Raw genomic sequence first — 16,204 nt, 5'->3', positions numbered from 1 at the left:
ATTCATGAACTAAGTAAATTTTTAATGCTTTTTGAAAAGTAATAAACGAGGAGACTTGTCTGTCTTGACTGGAGGCAAAATAGCTCTCTGAAACTTTAATGGAATGTGACTTCATTTGGCATAGGGAAAATTTGGTGAAAAGAAACATGGTGTTGACCAGATTGGACAGGGGTTCCAGATAAATGAAGCCCCTCAAAAAAATAGCCTAGTTAATCTCTATGAGAGAAGCCATTTCAGCTTCTGCAGCCTAGAAACTTTGATACCCCAAAATATAGCTGTTAGGGAATTTTCTTTCAAACTGCTTCTCTCCTTTTTTATATTCACCCAGTGACTGACAGACCCATAGACACAAAACAGATGTGTACACTGGAAATAATTCCATGAGGCATGCTTCACATGTTTTCCCCACCAAGTGTCCTAATTGCTTCACCACCTCTGTGTTAGTCTGGCTATTAGTGAAACAGGTCTCTGCTTAATTTTATTTGTTGTAAATTTTACTGTGAAACCTAGAGGGGCATAATTGAACGGCGCCGGCCATCTATTTGGTCGGTCGAACCGTATTATCGAAAAAGATGGACGGCCATCTTTCGTTTCGATAATACGGTTGGGGCCGGCCAAATGTCAGATTGCCGGGTTTGAGATAGCTGGCATCAGTTTTCGCCGATAATGGAAACTAATGCCGGTGATCTCAAACCTGGCCAAATCCAAGGCATTTGGTTGTGGGAGGGGCCAGCATTTGTAGTGCACTGGTCCCCGTGACGTGCCAGGACACCAACTGGGCCCCCTTGGGGGCCCTGCAGTGGACTTCAAAAATTGCTCCCAGGTGCATACCTCCCTTACCTTGTTTGCTGAGCCCCCCCAAACCCCACTCCCCACAACTATACACCATTACCATAGCCCTTATGTGTGAAGGGGGGCACCTACATGTGGGTACAGTGGGTTTTCAGGGAGGGGTTTGGAGGGCTCCTATTTACCACCACAAGTGTAACAGGGGGGGATGGGCATCACCTGTCTGAAGTGCACTGCACCCACAAAAAACTGCTGTCAGGGAGCTGGGTATGACATTTCAGGCTGGCAAAAAAAATATTTTTCTCCCTTTTTTTTTTTGGGTGGGAGGGGGTTGATGACCACTGGGGGAGTAAGGGGAGGTCATCCCCGATTCCATCCTTTGGTCAGTTGGGGCACCTTTTTGAAGCTTGGTCCTGAAAAAAAAGGGACCAAGTGAAGCCGACAAAATGCTCGTCAAGGCCGGCTTTTTTTCTTCCATTATCGGGCGAAGCCGGCCATCTCGTACCACGCCCCTTTGAAGTTTGGCCGGCTCTGCGACGGAAAACAGTTGGCACCGTCCAAAATCGGCTTTTGGTTATATCGATTTGGCTGGGTTCAGGAGATCGCTGGCCATCTCCCGATTTGTGTCGGAAGATGGCCGGCGATCTCCTTCGAAAATAAGCTGGCTAGTGATTTAAGCATATAGCTTCCTTAATTGTTGCTAAGTATAGTGACAGTGACTGAACGGAGTAGTTTGCTACTGATAAGTGTACGGCCTCCTAGTGGTAGAATAGCCACAGGATGCCTTTGACCCAAGGCAGGTACTTCCATGCTAAACTGTAAAATGCATCCTTTCAGATCACTTACAGTAACATTTTTTTTTAAATTTAAATTTGTTTATTGAATTTATATTACAAGTTAACATCCACTTGCAAAGGAAAAACAGATCCAATCATGCTAAAGTTACATAGCATTAATATACATCACTATCTATTCAAAGAAACACATTTATATCTTCCTTAGACCTCAATTATATAATTGAAGAGGGGGCGACAGGAAATTTAAATGGAGAAATTAACCTCAATCTTTAAAATAAATCAGCTTAACCTGGAACCATTGCTATTATTCTTTAGTTGGTAAAGTTGTTCCTGTATTACTTTTACTTAGGTTCTTCAAGTCCAAGAATGTCCGCAGCTGTGATGGGTCATAAAACACATATTTAGTTCCTTGAAAATTGATCCTGCACTTACAGGGGTATGCTAACATATAGGTTGCCCCTAAGGCTCTAGTCTCATTTCTTAAATCCAAAAATCGTTTCCTCCTCTCTTGTGTTGCTTTCGCAACATCAGGGTATATCCAAACTTTTTGTCCATGAAACAATTTTGATGAATTTTTAAAATAAAGCTTCAAAACCAGATTTAAGTCTTGTTCAAAGACAAATTGAACAATTAAGGTTCCACAATTAATTATTTCAACATCAGATTGTTCTAAGAAATCAGTTAAATTCTGAGGCTCCTGCTTTTCTCCTTGTACCTTCTTTACAGAATCTTTTAAAGGTAAATAATACATCTTGTTACATGGGGGTATATTAGAAGAATCTATCTGTAAGATTTCCTGAAGATACGTTCTAAGTAAATCACTTGATTTTAATAATGATGAAATGGGAAAATTCAGGAGCCTCAAGTTTAAACGACGATTATAGTTCTCCATTTGTTCAATTTTTCGCTGAGTTATTAGTTTATCTTTTATCAATGCATCCACTGAAGATTTTATTTCATTAACCACGATTTGGTTTTGCTGAACCTGTTCAGATGCATCTTTTTTAACTTTTTCAAGTTGAGGCATCAACTTTTTCTAGTTTACTTACAACCATTGAAATTTCATTAATAGACTTAGTCACTGCTACGGTCAAACCTTGAACCGCTTTCCAAACCTTCGCAAGAGTCACCTCTCCCGGATCTTCCCTCGATGTCTAATCTTCCCTGCTTGGGTCTTGGGGTGATCTGCCGAACGAAACGCCGCTAGCAGCGCCTTCCACGTCAAGCGGGGTTCCCTCACCTCTGACCTTCGCTGGGCGGGGAGGCGGCACCAACTCCGGCGGCGTGAGTGAAATCTCTCGTCCTAGAAGCTCCGACGCTCCCTCGTCTCGGCTCAACAGCGGACTCGCTAAGCCGGATTCCTGCATGGTTCGCTGTATAAAACGGTCGAGAGTCTGCTGGTCTGGAGTTGAAGTAAGTACCCTCGGCAGCTGGGGCCTCACCGCTCCCTTATGTTTAGTATGTGGCATTGTAGGAAAAAATTTTCTTCCAGCGCGTCTCAGACCGCTCTCAACAGCAGCATTCAGGTCGCCATCTTGGAACGCCCCCCCTCTACCACTTACAGTAACATTTGATGATTAGGTTATATTAACACTTTTTATTTCATTTTATTATTCTTTCAGTCACAATAAAATGTTTGCATATTGCTCTATTTTACAATCTAAAACCTTTCCTCTCCACAAAGGAATTAATGAGCTACCGTGTTTCCCCGAAAATAAGACACTGTCTTATATTAATTTTTGCCCCAAAAATGCGCTAGGTCTTATTTTCAGGGGCTGTCTTATTTTTCGGGGAAACATCGGGGTTGGATCGGGGTTGGCCTGCCCGCCCTCCGTCGCTCCCGGAACTAACCTTAAAACGCCTCCTTTCACCTTCGCAGCAAGCAGCAGCAGGGCAGGCCACTCTTTCTTTCCGTGTCCCGCCCTCGCCCAGCAACCTCGGGTGGGGGGGGCGGCCCGGGGGCGGCCTTGTCCGGCTCTCGGCGGCCCTGCTTTCAAACAAAAATTTGCTAGGTCTTATTTTCAGGGGAGGCCTTATATCTACTAATTCAGGAAAACCTCTACTAGGTCTTATTTTCGGGGGATGTCTTACTTTCGGGGAAACAGGGTATATTGCACTTGTTTTTCCCATTTTTAGTGATTTGAGCTACCTGGGGGGGGGGGGGGGAGATGTTATGATTTTTGCAAATTAAGTTTTAAACCTGATATTAGAATGGGATTTGATACACTACCTTTCTGTGGTTACAATCGAAGTGGTTTATACAGGTACTTATTTTGTACCCGGGGTAAGTGGCTTACCCCAAGTCACAAGGAGCTACAATGGGAATTGAACTCAGTTCCCCAGGTTCTCAGGCCGCTGCACTAACCATTAGGCTGCTCCTTCAGTCAAAATCTATCCATTCCTCTTATCCATTCCTCCACATTAAACCTATCCAGTTTCTATAAGATATCTCACAGGGAACTAACCGGGTCTGTCATAGTAAGAAGGTCATCTCTGAAAGCAGCACATTTAATCTGTCATATTTATACCCTGCACCCCTTCATTTGCTTGTAACCGCAATAGCAGTGATTCTAAGAATAATACAGGTACTAATGGGGAAAAGAGACAACCTTATCCTTTGTCTTTTTTGATTTGATGTTGCCAAGTTAAAATCAGGTTTAAGTTGAGAGTATAGTAGCTGATGCTTACAAAAGCTATTGAAATCAATCAGCAGGCAGACTGTTTAGCATGTATTAAAAGCTAGAGACACCCATATATTCCTATGGGTGTGTCTAGCATTAGAGCGTGCTAAAAACGCTAGCGCGCCTATAGAACAGCTTAGTAAGCAGGGCCCGATTGCTATCAACAGAATTGTTTGATTTTCAGCTATTTAGTTTTTGTTTGAATATATTATTTTTGCTGAAATTTTCCTTGCGAATATTTTGGTTTGTTGCATCATTAATGCCACTGGTTTCTTTGTTCAGGTCAATCCGCTAATATACTGGCTGGAAGTCATAGTGATGGACTTCTTCAGATTGCACCTGGGCCCCAGCAAGCAGCACAGCAGAATGGATTCACAGCTCAGCTCGCAACCTATCATCACAGTAAGCGTGCATACACTTCACCTGGAACAGACTTAAAACTTAGTGTCAATCTTTCAGCAAAGCCAGAATGCTAGAACAGAGTAGATAAACAATATGAAAGCAGGTTAATGAGTAACATTATTCTGCTACTTTTCTAGACAATACCACGGCCTGGACTGGAAATAGAACCCCAGCATTTCCCTCTAATATAGCCCACCATCAGAATGGACACCTGCAGCATCATCCACCCATGCCTCATACAGGACATTACTGTGAGTTCTGTCTGTTCTTTGTTTTGGGTAAAGGTCAGAAGTCCTGAATTTTCACATCCTGTTAAGATACAGAGTAATGAAAAGAAATTCTTATTTAATTGTGGCACCTTAAAGTTACACATCATTACATTGGGACGAAGGGAAGTACCTTTATAAAATCATTCCCTTGATGTGATTTGTACTAAGATCTCGGTTCAGCTGGAGTCAGAGGCGTAGCCAGACTGTGTATTTTGGATGGACCAGAGGTAAATTGGATGGGCCCTTCCATGCGCACGTGCCCCCTCCCCCCCCCAACCACACACCACAAATATCTTCCCGGAGATATTTTTTAAGAACATAAGAAGGTTTTTTTTCACCTACCCGACATCTTCTCCCTCTCCTCTGCGGTGTCCTAGCATCTGAACTCCGTCCCTCTCTGATGTTGGTACAGGCATCCTAGGCGCCTGTAGCGATTCATTTTCGCTGCTTGCGCTGACCCTTCAGGCTTCCATCTGCAATGTCCTGCCCTCGCTGACATCATTGCCTGTTTCATGTCTGGCGGAACGCAGCAGATGGAATCTTGCGGGGCTGGCGCAAGAAGCAAGAATGAATCGTTGCAGGCACCCAAGGACACCTGTACCGACACTGGCAAGGGAAGGGGTTCAGAGACCAGAGTGCAGATGCCTGAACACTGCGGAGGAGAGGGGGGAAGAGAGCAGTGTGGTGCTGCAGCTGGGTGGGCCTGAGGCAAGATTGGGTGGGCCTGTGCCCACCCAGGCCCACCTGTAGCTACGCCACTGGCTGGAGTTCTATTTTACTTATGAATTTCTCTTAAAGGCATACCTAAACCTCCACTACCCGAACTGCAAAGGACTCAAATACTAATCAACTTATGCATTCAGCTTCTCCTATATAAGCACACTACTATGGAACGTACTCCCAAAAGCCGTGAAAACAACCTACAGCCATCTAAACTTCAGAAAATCACTAAAAACCTACCTGTTTAAAAAGGCATATCCTACCGACCCAACATAAGTGCCTGAACTCTGCAACACAGCACAACCACAGCTCGTAATGGACACCACATAACCCTTCCTCTCTTCTATCCCCACTGCGCCCGAAACTCATGAACCTTATTCAACCACAACATCACCTTGTATTTGTTTCTCTACCGGACTTGGCAAACGCCTTTACGGTGAGGCCTCGTTTGGAGTACTGTACTGCGTGCAGTTCTGGAGACCGCACCTACTGAAAGATATAAACAGGATGGAGGTGGTCCAGAGGGCGGCTACGAAACTAGTTAGCGGTCTTGAATGCAAAAATTATAGGAGCAGGCTTATGAACCTCAACATGTATACACTGGAAGAGAGGAGACATGATGGAAACGTTTAAATATCTCAAGGGCAGTTATGTACAGGAAGAGAGCCTTTTTCAAATAAAAGAGAGCTCTGGAATGAGGGGGCATACGACAAAGTTAAGAGGGAATAGGCTTAGGAGTAACCTAAGGAAGTATTATTTCACAGAAAGGGTGGTGGAGGCGTGGAATGGCCTCCCGGTGGAGGTGGTGCAGTCGAGGACTGTGCCAGAATTTAAAAAGGCATGGGATAAGCATGTGGGTTCGCTTAGGAACAGGAAGAATTAGGGATTACGGAGGATGGGCAGACTGGATGGGTCATATGGCCTTTATCTGCCGTCATGTTTCTGTGTTTCTATCTACTATGTAAGCCACATTGAGCCTGCAAATAAGTGGGAAAATATGGGATACAAATGTAACAAATAAAATATATATACCCCTATGTGTATAGACCACTTGCCCTTTTCAGTGTTTGAAACTTATCAAACTAATGCTCGATTGGTTTCTCATTGAACAGAACTGCAGGGTAAGTAAAATAGAAAATTATCATTATTAATTTTTTTTAAAGAATTAATTTACTCTAAATCTTTTTAGCGTAGTATCCTAAAATGTGGCTGTTGCTACTGGTATATTTAGAAGCCCAAGGCACTTAGGCTAAAATGCAAATTCGGTGTGCATTTGGTGTTGGTTAACTGTTAATTTCCTTTAGAACATGTACACCTTTTTAGCAATCCCATTTACCGTTTAGAGTTCAGAATTCTGTAGTGAGTCATCTAAAGGGTAATTTTCAATGGTGCTGTAACTACAGAAATATGTGCAGGTAGCATTATGAGCATAGAGCTGCTGCTACATGTAATTTTACTTGAGAGGCATTTTTGGGAACAGAGTTCAAGTTCAGTTTATTTGATATATACTGCCTGTCTAAGTGATTTACAAAGTCTTATTCTAAATGTTGGGGGTGGGGGGTTATGGAGTCATGGATGTTGGTACACAAGACAACAATTGTTGCAAATGTGTGCCTAGCTCTTAAGTTTCAGGATGGTTTATTATATTTGATAATACGACTCTTCTTGAAAAATAATTTAACAGAGCAGTGTACACATTAAAAACTAGGAGAACTAGAAGAGAACACCAAAATTTGACCAGAAAGAAGGAAATCATGCACAACAAAAGCACCAAGGGGTGTCTGAGAGGCACTCTAACAAACAAGCAGAACAGCCAATGACCTACCCTGCTCAATTCACTCACCAAAGACTTCTAGAAAACAACTGAGGGCCCGATGCACAAGTGCTTGCGATGTTTGCATTAGACCAGTTGTAGCTGGTCTAACGCAAATGTTATTTAGCATCTAATACACAAAGGGAGGTTCTGCATGGTTTTAACTGTTCGTCATAGTAGCTACCACTAATCCAATGCAAATGTATTACAACAAGCTCATTAGTATTAAAATGAGCATTCCGTGCAATGCACAGAAAGGAGCACCTACCTTTTAACATGCAAAATTTTCTGTCGGGTCTGGAATTATCATGTGACCCGATCTCTCCACCTACCTTTTTCCCAGGGGTTTTCTTTCTCTTCCTCTTGCCAGAGAGCCTCCTGGACTCGCCACTATAAGTAAAACTGTGCCATGCTAAATCTTCCTAATTATGGACCAATAACATTTCAGTTACCACTCCATACAGGTTACACTCTGTAGTGTCAAAAAATTAGTCTTGACCCATGATGGAACCTGAGGTTCAAAGGAAAGAGTTTGATCCAAAATTATATCAAGATATTTAAACTTTTGGACTATTGAGGAGTATGTCTATAATTTTACCTGGAAAATGTATCCAAACATAAAAAAGATTCAAAGTTGTGAAAGCAAGTTTTTCTTAGGCAGTTTTCAAGTGGGGAAGTTGTTTGGGATTTTTCTTCCCCCTTGTGGTGAAACAGTGGGTTTCTAAGCCTATGAACTGTGTTATTTTTAATGATGACATATATTTCTCCTAATTGTTTTACTGATGACATGTATTTCTCTTAGTTGGCCAGCATATGGCGATTTTTTTTTTTTTTTTTTGTTAAAGCTGTACCAGAACTGACAGTTTTCTTCTTCCCACCAAAAGCTGTTAGCTTAAACTGTGAGGTATTTTTTTAGTTGCAGATAAGGGAGTGGAAAGAGAAGTTTCCCTTTTTCTGAGACCCTGCGAACAGTTAGACTTCATAACCTGTGAGCAGCTATATCTTGTTTCTGAGCTTCCCAGGTACTATTTAGGTAGTAGATAAATATTTAGATAGTTTTTTTTTTTTAATTCTTTATTTATACTTTTTAACAATCATAATAAATCCTTATGAATGATAATACACAAATTAGTAATCCAAATACAAAATTCTAACAATTCCACAAGTATATTCTGCTATCGATCACAAATTTAAGGTAATGGTCCAAGAATATTAGAAAAATTGAAAATACTTAACTATAAGCATAATCACAAAACAAATTAAATCAAAAGAGCAAGTTACATCTCGAGCGGCTGCCTCAAGTTACCATACAGTGTTACATGTGAGACTAGACTTCTACATTTACCTCCTCTCTGCTTAATAGAAATTCCTCCAACTGTTTCGGGTCAAAAAATTGGTATTGCCTAGATTGAAATTTTATTCTACATATACATGGATATCTCAAAATAAAGTCTGCACCAATTGCTATTACTCTAAGACGTAAGGATAGAAACTTTTTACGCCTTTGTTGAGTATCTCTAGCCAAATCAGGAAACACCCTAACCTTTGATCCCAAAAACATAGAATCCAAATGTCTAAGGGAAAGTTTAAGGACTGCATCTCTATCTAATTCCAACGCAAATGTCACCAAGTGTGTAGTTCTTTGAGTTATAACCTCCAATGAAGACTCAAGGAATGCCGTAAGATTCATTGCTTCTTGTGTTGGTTGATTTTCAGATGATTTCACATCTGTTTGTATATAATAAGCTCTAGTTATGGGAGGCAAGGAATTCTCCGGCATTCCCAGAGTCTCCATTAGATACTTTCTGACCATTTGAGTTGGGACCACCAAGGGGGACCTAGGAAAATGTATAAAGCGCAAAGTCAATCTCTTTGAATAATTATCCAGATATTCCAAGCGTCTCGAGGTAGAGTTTTTGTCTTTAATTAAAGTTTGTCCCACAAGATCAATTTTTTCAGACAGCCTTCGAACCTCAGTAGCTTGGAATTCACTGGATTGAATCTGTTTTAAAGCAGTCTCAAGATAGTTTTATATTTGATCCATATTCAGTTATCTGTTACTGCTTGTTTTTTTTCCCACATGTTTATATGGTTCACTGTTCTACTCTGACAGTAAACCTGATTAGTTTATTGACTCTGCTTGTCTGGACTGACTAAGAATCCTGGTGGTTTGTGTGTTGGGTCTGTGAGTGCTTTTTAGGAACTGTGGGACCATGGGGATAACCTGAGAGTGGGAGACTCATCCAGAGGCGTTTAGGAACCAGTCAGTGGGAGGAGGGTGCTAGTCTAGAGCACATGCCCAGGTGCAGTCGGACCTGAGCTGTGCTGGGGATAGACCCTCTAAGTGGCTGCCGTGTTAGCCCCAGGCGGGTGGCTAGGTATTTCATTACAGACCTTTGTCCTTCTTTGTTGGTGGCAGCAAGGTGGGATTGTTGGGCTCAGTGTGTGGAGTGAAGGTCACCATCCACTGAGTGGTTCAGAGTTTTGTTTTTAAATCTGTAACCTCTAGACACAGAGCACAGTGAATGAGTACAGCAATAACAGGGTCCCTTTCCTATTCAGTTTTTTTGGTAGTGTTAGGAGATTAACAGTGTGCTGATGGTGACTGACAGCGGCCGTCAGACACCGGATATTCCTGTCCTAACACCAGAACGACTGGATGACCTCAGTGAGAAGGAGCTGCAGGACCTGCCTACACAGAGTTCTCCTAGGGGTAGACTAGACTCCTTGTGGGCAGAGGCCCGTGAGTTGGCAGGACCGGATGCCACACCAGCTTAAATCTAGCAGATCTACATGGCAGAGTGATAGAGGCGAGAGGAACAGGAAGAGCGACTGCGGCATGAGGAGTGTGAATTCCAGCAATGAAGTTGGAGATGGAAATGGCTCCCATCGCCAAAGCTGCAGCCCATCCCCTGCACCAAGGCCAGAGGTAGGATCCACAGCCTGGATTGGGCCTAACTTGTTTGTGTAGTTTGATACCTGAGGTGACATTGATGGATATCTACCTGCCTTTGAAAAATTTTGCCGCCTCAGTGAGATTCCTCAGAAAGACTGGGTGCACTATCTGGGAGGAAAGCTCACTGGTAGAGCATTTGAGGCATTCCAAGGACTATCTGTGGTGATGTGCTCCCAGTTTGAGGAGGCACTCAAAGCTTTGTTGAACCATTATGCCATTACCCCCGAGACCTACAGATTAAAGTTCCGGACTTTGCAAGAGGGCGGGTGATACTCACAATAACTTTGTGATCCAGTTAAGATACCAGCACAAGCGGTGGCTCAATGGTTAAAACCCTGGAGGACTGCCAAAACCTGATGGTCCTGGAGCAGTTTCTTCAGCATTGTCGTCCAGAGGTGAGGGAACATGTTCAAGATCACCAGCCCCGTACTCCAGAGAAAGTAGCTGAGTTATCTGACATTTTTGTGGCTAACTGTCCCTGGTTGTCAAAGAAAAGCCATCCGTATCCGCAGCAGGTGGGATCTAAGGACAGCCAGAGTCCTAAGAACATAAGTATTGCCATACTGGAACAGACCAAAGGTCCATCAAGTCCAGCATCCTGGTTTCCAACAGTGGCCAATCCATTTTACAAATACCTGGCAAGATCCCAAAACAGTACAATACATTTTATGCTGCTTTCCCTAGAAATAAGCAGTGGATCTTCCCCAAGTCCATTTCAATAATGGCTTATAGACTTTTCTTTTAGGAAGCTATCCAAACCTTTTTTTAAACCCCACTAAGCTAACTGCTTTTACTACATTCTCTGGTAACGAATTCCATAGTTTAATTACATGTTGAGTGAAGAAATACTTTCTCTGATTTATTTTAAATTTACTACTTTGTAGCTTCATTGTGTGCCCCTTAGTCCTAGTATTTTTGGAAATAGTAAACAAGCGATTCACGTCTACTCGTTCCATTCCACTCATTATTATGTAGACCTCTCATCATATCTCTCCTCAGCTGTCTCTTCTCCAAGCTGAAGAGCCCTAGCCGATTTAGCCTTTCGTCATAGGGAAGTTGCTCCATCCCTTTTATTTTGTTGCCCTTTTCTGTACCTTTTTCTTGCCAAATATCCCTGTAACCACAGACTGCAAGCAAACTCGCCAGTGTTCCCCAAAAACCTAAAGACTTTAAGCATGAGCGTCCTTGTTATCAGTGTGGGTGTACAGGACATTATAAAGCGGATTGCCTAGATAATCCCAAGCCTGCACTGAAAAGCATTTCAGTTCCTGCACCAAAGCTGGCGACTTTCATGGGTGGCTCCAGTCTTACAAGGGAGGCCCATGCAGTTGCTGCAGCACAAAATGTTACTGGTCATTTATCGAGCAAGAAAGCAGATGGGTTTCCATAACACTACAGCACCCTAGTAACCATGAATCAGATCCAGGTGGTTGGGCTTGTAGACAGCCAATGGATCCAGAGAGACTGCATCCATTGTTCGAGTATTCCTGGGTTGGGGTACCAAGCCAGGATACAGAGAAGTAGGAATAACGAAAAACATGCCGGTACTGATGTGGGACTGACATGGGTCGAATGAACATTACCCTTGATAGCGGAGTCAGCATTTCCGCTATGGTGACCCTGTAGTCAGGCCCGGGTGGCCTAACAAGCAGAAGCAGCAGAGATCACTTCTCCAGTTCCAGATTCTGAGCCAGTCCAGGTGGAACCAGCTGACCAAGCTGCAAGAGGAGGCACTCCAGTACTGCCAGCAGCACCAGTTCCAGAGGTGACCGGGGCTGTGAATATGGAACAGCCTGACTTAACTGACATACCTATTGAGCAGACTGTTGTCCCTGGTTTGTCAGAGTCACCAGCAGAGACCCTTCCAGATATGGATACTGATATGAGTCAGACATGGTTTTCAGGAAGCACAACACTCTGATCTTGACCTGGAAGCCCTGAGGCAGAGGAATGGCCAGCCAATCAGTGAGACTTGTAAAGACCGTATCCTATGGAAAGGGGGCTTGCTGTATAGAAAGGCTGATCCCGTTGATACTATCAGACCCTGGACAGCAGGCAAACAGCTTATAGTGCCCAGAGGCTTTAATTTACTTTGTGTCAGAATGAGAATCTGGTTTTGAAAAAGACCTTTGATTATTTGATAATGAAGACATGTATTGTTATCACATGGAGCAATTTAAATGCCAACAAGGCTTACAAGACTCCTGAAGCAGGCTTGTGGCCAAAACACAGTATTGTGTTGAGTGTCTGATTAATAAAACTTAATCCAGAAACTTCAGACCATTGTCCTTGTCTCTTGGGCTCATGGTCATCTTCCCACTGTCCGTTATCTCCTTGGTATCTCTCATGGGAATTTAGCGTTCTTCCACCCCAGTGAATTTTCTTTTGGTCTTTTACATATAGAAAGCCAGCTGTATAAAATCCACCACCATATATGTGTAAAAGTATATATAAGGAGCAATTCTGCATAGGTGTTCCAGGGAGTGGAATTGGATGGAGTTTGATGTTCCCACATATACTTTACAGAATTTGGTGAATACTTAGCATTTTGCAAATGGTACCCAAAGATAGGCGTGCATTTACCGAGTAGAGTCATTGTGTAAACTAATTGACTTAATTGGCGATAACTATCAATAACTGGCCTTAAACACTAATTGGTGCAAATTGGCAGTTGTATGTGTAACTGAATTATGCTCTGTTCTTTAAACAGTGCCTAATTTTTATAAGGTGCAACTCCAAAGGGGATGTGACCAAGAGAGGGCATATGTGGGTCAGGGGCATTCCCAGGGTTTAGGTGCACACCTATAGAATACTTCCATTTCATTATGTAACTGATTAGTAATTAGGTGCGAACATTTACACTAACTTTTGGCAGACATAAATGCTGATGCCTAAAGTTAGGCACAAAAATAACTTGAGCTGGTATTCTTCTGCACAGAACTGCCTTTAAAGAATTTGTGCTTAAGGTGCATCATCCTAGCGCCTAACATTTACTGACTGTACCCCTACATGTGCATAACCTGGCTGGTATATGTACGCCGCCTCCTGAGTAAGCGTAACTCTACATGTGTACCTGCTGCCACTTGGTGAACATGTAAACGGTTTTAGAAGTGAAGATATACATGTACTTTCCCTTTCTAAAACCACTTCTTTGTACATGTATAATTTTTGAGCCATTTATATGGCCCGCTCTAAAATGGCCTCCTTAGTTCCCAAGTTAGGGCCTTCTATTTAAGAACTTTGCCAGTAGTTTTTCTGTTGCATCTCTGGTATTCAGTACATTGTACAAGATAATTCCTGTGGCGACATTGCTTCCCCTATTAAAGAGCAGCTATTTCTCAATATTTGATACGATTATATATGTGATAAATGAAATCAAATACATCAGTATTGATTAAAATATGATCAATATAAAATCACAAATTACACCAACATAAAAAATGCCCTAAAAAGTAAATGCCTAGGCCATATCCTACTTTTCCCCTAAATAACAATTACAATCACACATAGAGGCTTATTTTCAAAGCACTTAGCCTCCCAAAGTTCCATAGAAATCTATGGCACTTAGCCTCCCAAAGTGCTTTGAAAATATGCCTCAAAATCTGCAACTAAAATTGGCAAGTACCTGCTCAGAAATGCAGGCTGTAGTGAGTTTCTTGAATCTTAAATAATTTCTGTACATAATTCCAAAGAGAGTGAATTCCAGAGCTCAGAGAGGTAAATTTTAGCAGAATATCTGCCAAATAATTTGAAGTGTCTAAATGTTTGAAATTACTGGTATGTGGAATGGTGCTTTAAGTATGGTGAGTACTACTAAATATGTAAGTAGTAGTTGAACCATGCCCGTTTCCTCAACAATGAAACGGGCCCTAGGAAAGCTGTCATGTAAGCTTTTTTTTCTCTCTCTCCCCTGCCCTCCCCTCCATGTCCAGCAATTCTTCCCTCCATGTCCAGCGATTCTCCTCTCCTCCCCTCAATTTGTACCTGAACGTTCTCTGGCTGGCTGGCTGGCGCTGGCTTCCGTTCCGTTCGTAACATCCCTCCTGATGTCAGCTCGCCTCCAGCGTTCCTTTCCCTCTCACTGTTCCGCCCTCTGACGTCATTACGTCTTGACGCGAGGGTGGGACAGTGAGGGGGAATGGAACGCTGGAGGCTGGCTGACGTCAGGAGATGTTACGAACCCAGGCAGCCAGATATGGAACGTTGGAGGTGCAAATTATTATATAGGATTTGTAGACATTCTGCTACATACATAGCTCATATATAAGTACTGAATATTGGCATTTCTGCATACAGACCGCACATAATGTGATAAATATTGGCCTTCTGAGTATAGCTTATGTATCTGGCTCAGATGCACCTTTTTCTACCTAGTTCTTCTACATCTGAGCCCAACATATATGCTATCCATAAGTTATCTAAATATTGACATTTTTACTTAATAGTTTCATATATTGTGGGTGCCACCCCAAACATTCCCCTTTGTTTCTACACATCATGTTGCATGTAAAGTCTTTTAATGCTGCCAGATATTTACAAAAAAAAAAAAAAAAAAGAAGGCACTTATATGTTCGGCTTAGCACCGGGCGTGTGAGTGCCTTTTGAAACTTGACCTCTGAGTTTTACTAACTACTCAAGGTTATATGATGATCAACAAATTTTCTTTATCTGCAAGTTTGTAGTTTTGTGCTTTTAAAAAAGCACTGTCTAATGTTCCCATATATTATAATCAGTGTAGCAAAATGGCATTAAGGTCAGCTGTCTGCTTCAAGTGTGATTAAGTCATGTGCTTTTGGAGTTCAGGTACATTCATGATCAGATTTAGCCAGCAGTTAATTCTAGTTTCTTTTCTGCACCATTAGCCGTGCTGCATCTCAGTGGAAAGAAGTCTTGCTCATGACCTGTTCTTCTGTCAACAGATTTGTTTGCATTGAAGAGTGTTTTGTACAGTACAGTCTCACCCCCATTGTGGTATTAAATGGTTTCACTAGGAACTGAAGACTGTGCTGCATGTCATGGTCTTCTCAGCAGTGTGTAAACAGACCTGCCTTCTAGTGATCTATGACCAGCAATGGAATTTGAAAGATAAGCAGAAAAGAACCTCAAACTTAAATGACTTGTACAACCCATGAAAATAATCCCAGGATGTATCTTATCCCTTGTATTTTAAAGGAAAAGTGAGCCCCTTCACAGAGAGAGAAAAGTTTCAGACTGTACGTAAAACAGTTTTCTGTAGGTAGGATTATAATTCTGATAAAGGAGTTTGTTTTATTTTGTGCTGAGGTAGGTAGATAAGTCTCTTATCCACACATTCTCTCAGCCGACACCAGATGATCACTTCCCCCCCCCCCCCCCCCCCACTGTCTTTCACAGTCCCTTACAGTGGTGTAGCCACAGGTGGGCCTGGGTGGGCCAGGGCCCACCCACTTAGGGCTCAGGCCCACCTGACAGTAGTACACATTTAGTGGTAGCTGGTGGGGATACTAAACTCTGCCAGCTGAAGAATTCCCCCTGATTGTAATGAAAATGCTACTCTCCATGATACCGGCACCTGGGCATGCTCAGTTTTCAGTGCATGCCTGCTTCAGACTTCCAAATTGGAAAGAAGCATTTTCCTGCCAGCTGACATATTTTTTTTTGGTGGTGGTGGGGAGAGGGGGGAGAACACTTGGTGCCCACCCACTTCTTGCTCAGGCCCACCAAAAATCTATTGTCTGGCTACGCCCCTGCTCCCTTATTGGAGATCCTGAAGGCTAAATTACCTTTCTGGCTAAAAG

At 42.5% G+C, this 16,204-nt stretch overlaps 1 protein-coding gene across 3 annotated transcripts in view; it reads left to right on the top strand.

Annotated features, from left to right (window-relative positions):
- LOC115462885 (mothers against decapentaplegic homolog 4) overlaps positions 1-16,204 on the top strand; it is an 84,605-nt gene that overhangs the window by 30,146 nt on the left and 38,255 nt on the right. For all 3 annotated transcript variants that reach the window (XM_030192947.1, XM_030192945.1, XM_030192946.1), the window contains exons 6-7: positions 4,550-4,669; positions 4,807-4,920. In XM_030192947.1, coding sequence (XP_030048807.1) covers positions 4,550-4,669; positions 4,807-4,920 — 234 coding nt within the window. The remainder of the gene's footprint in view (positions 1-4,549; positions 4,670-4,806; positions 4,921-16,204) is intronic.

The sequence above is a fragment of the Microcaecilia unicolor genome, chromosome 2, assembly GCF_901765095.1.
Source record: "Microcaecilia unicolor chromosome 2, aMicUni1.1, whole genome shotgun sequence".
NCBI classification, from domain to species: Eukaryota; Metazoa; Chordata; class Amphibia; order Gymnophiona; family Siphonopidae; genus Microcaecilia; species Microcaecilia unicolor.
The sequence above is the reverse complement of the archived record's forward strand: the minus strand, read 5'-3'. Positions and strand labels throughout refer to the sequence as shown.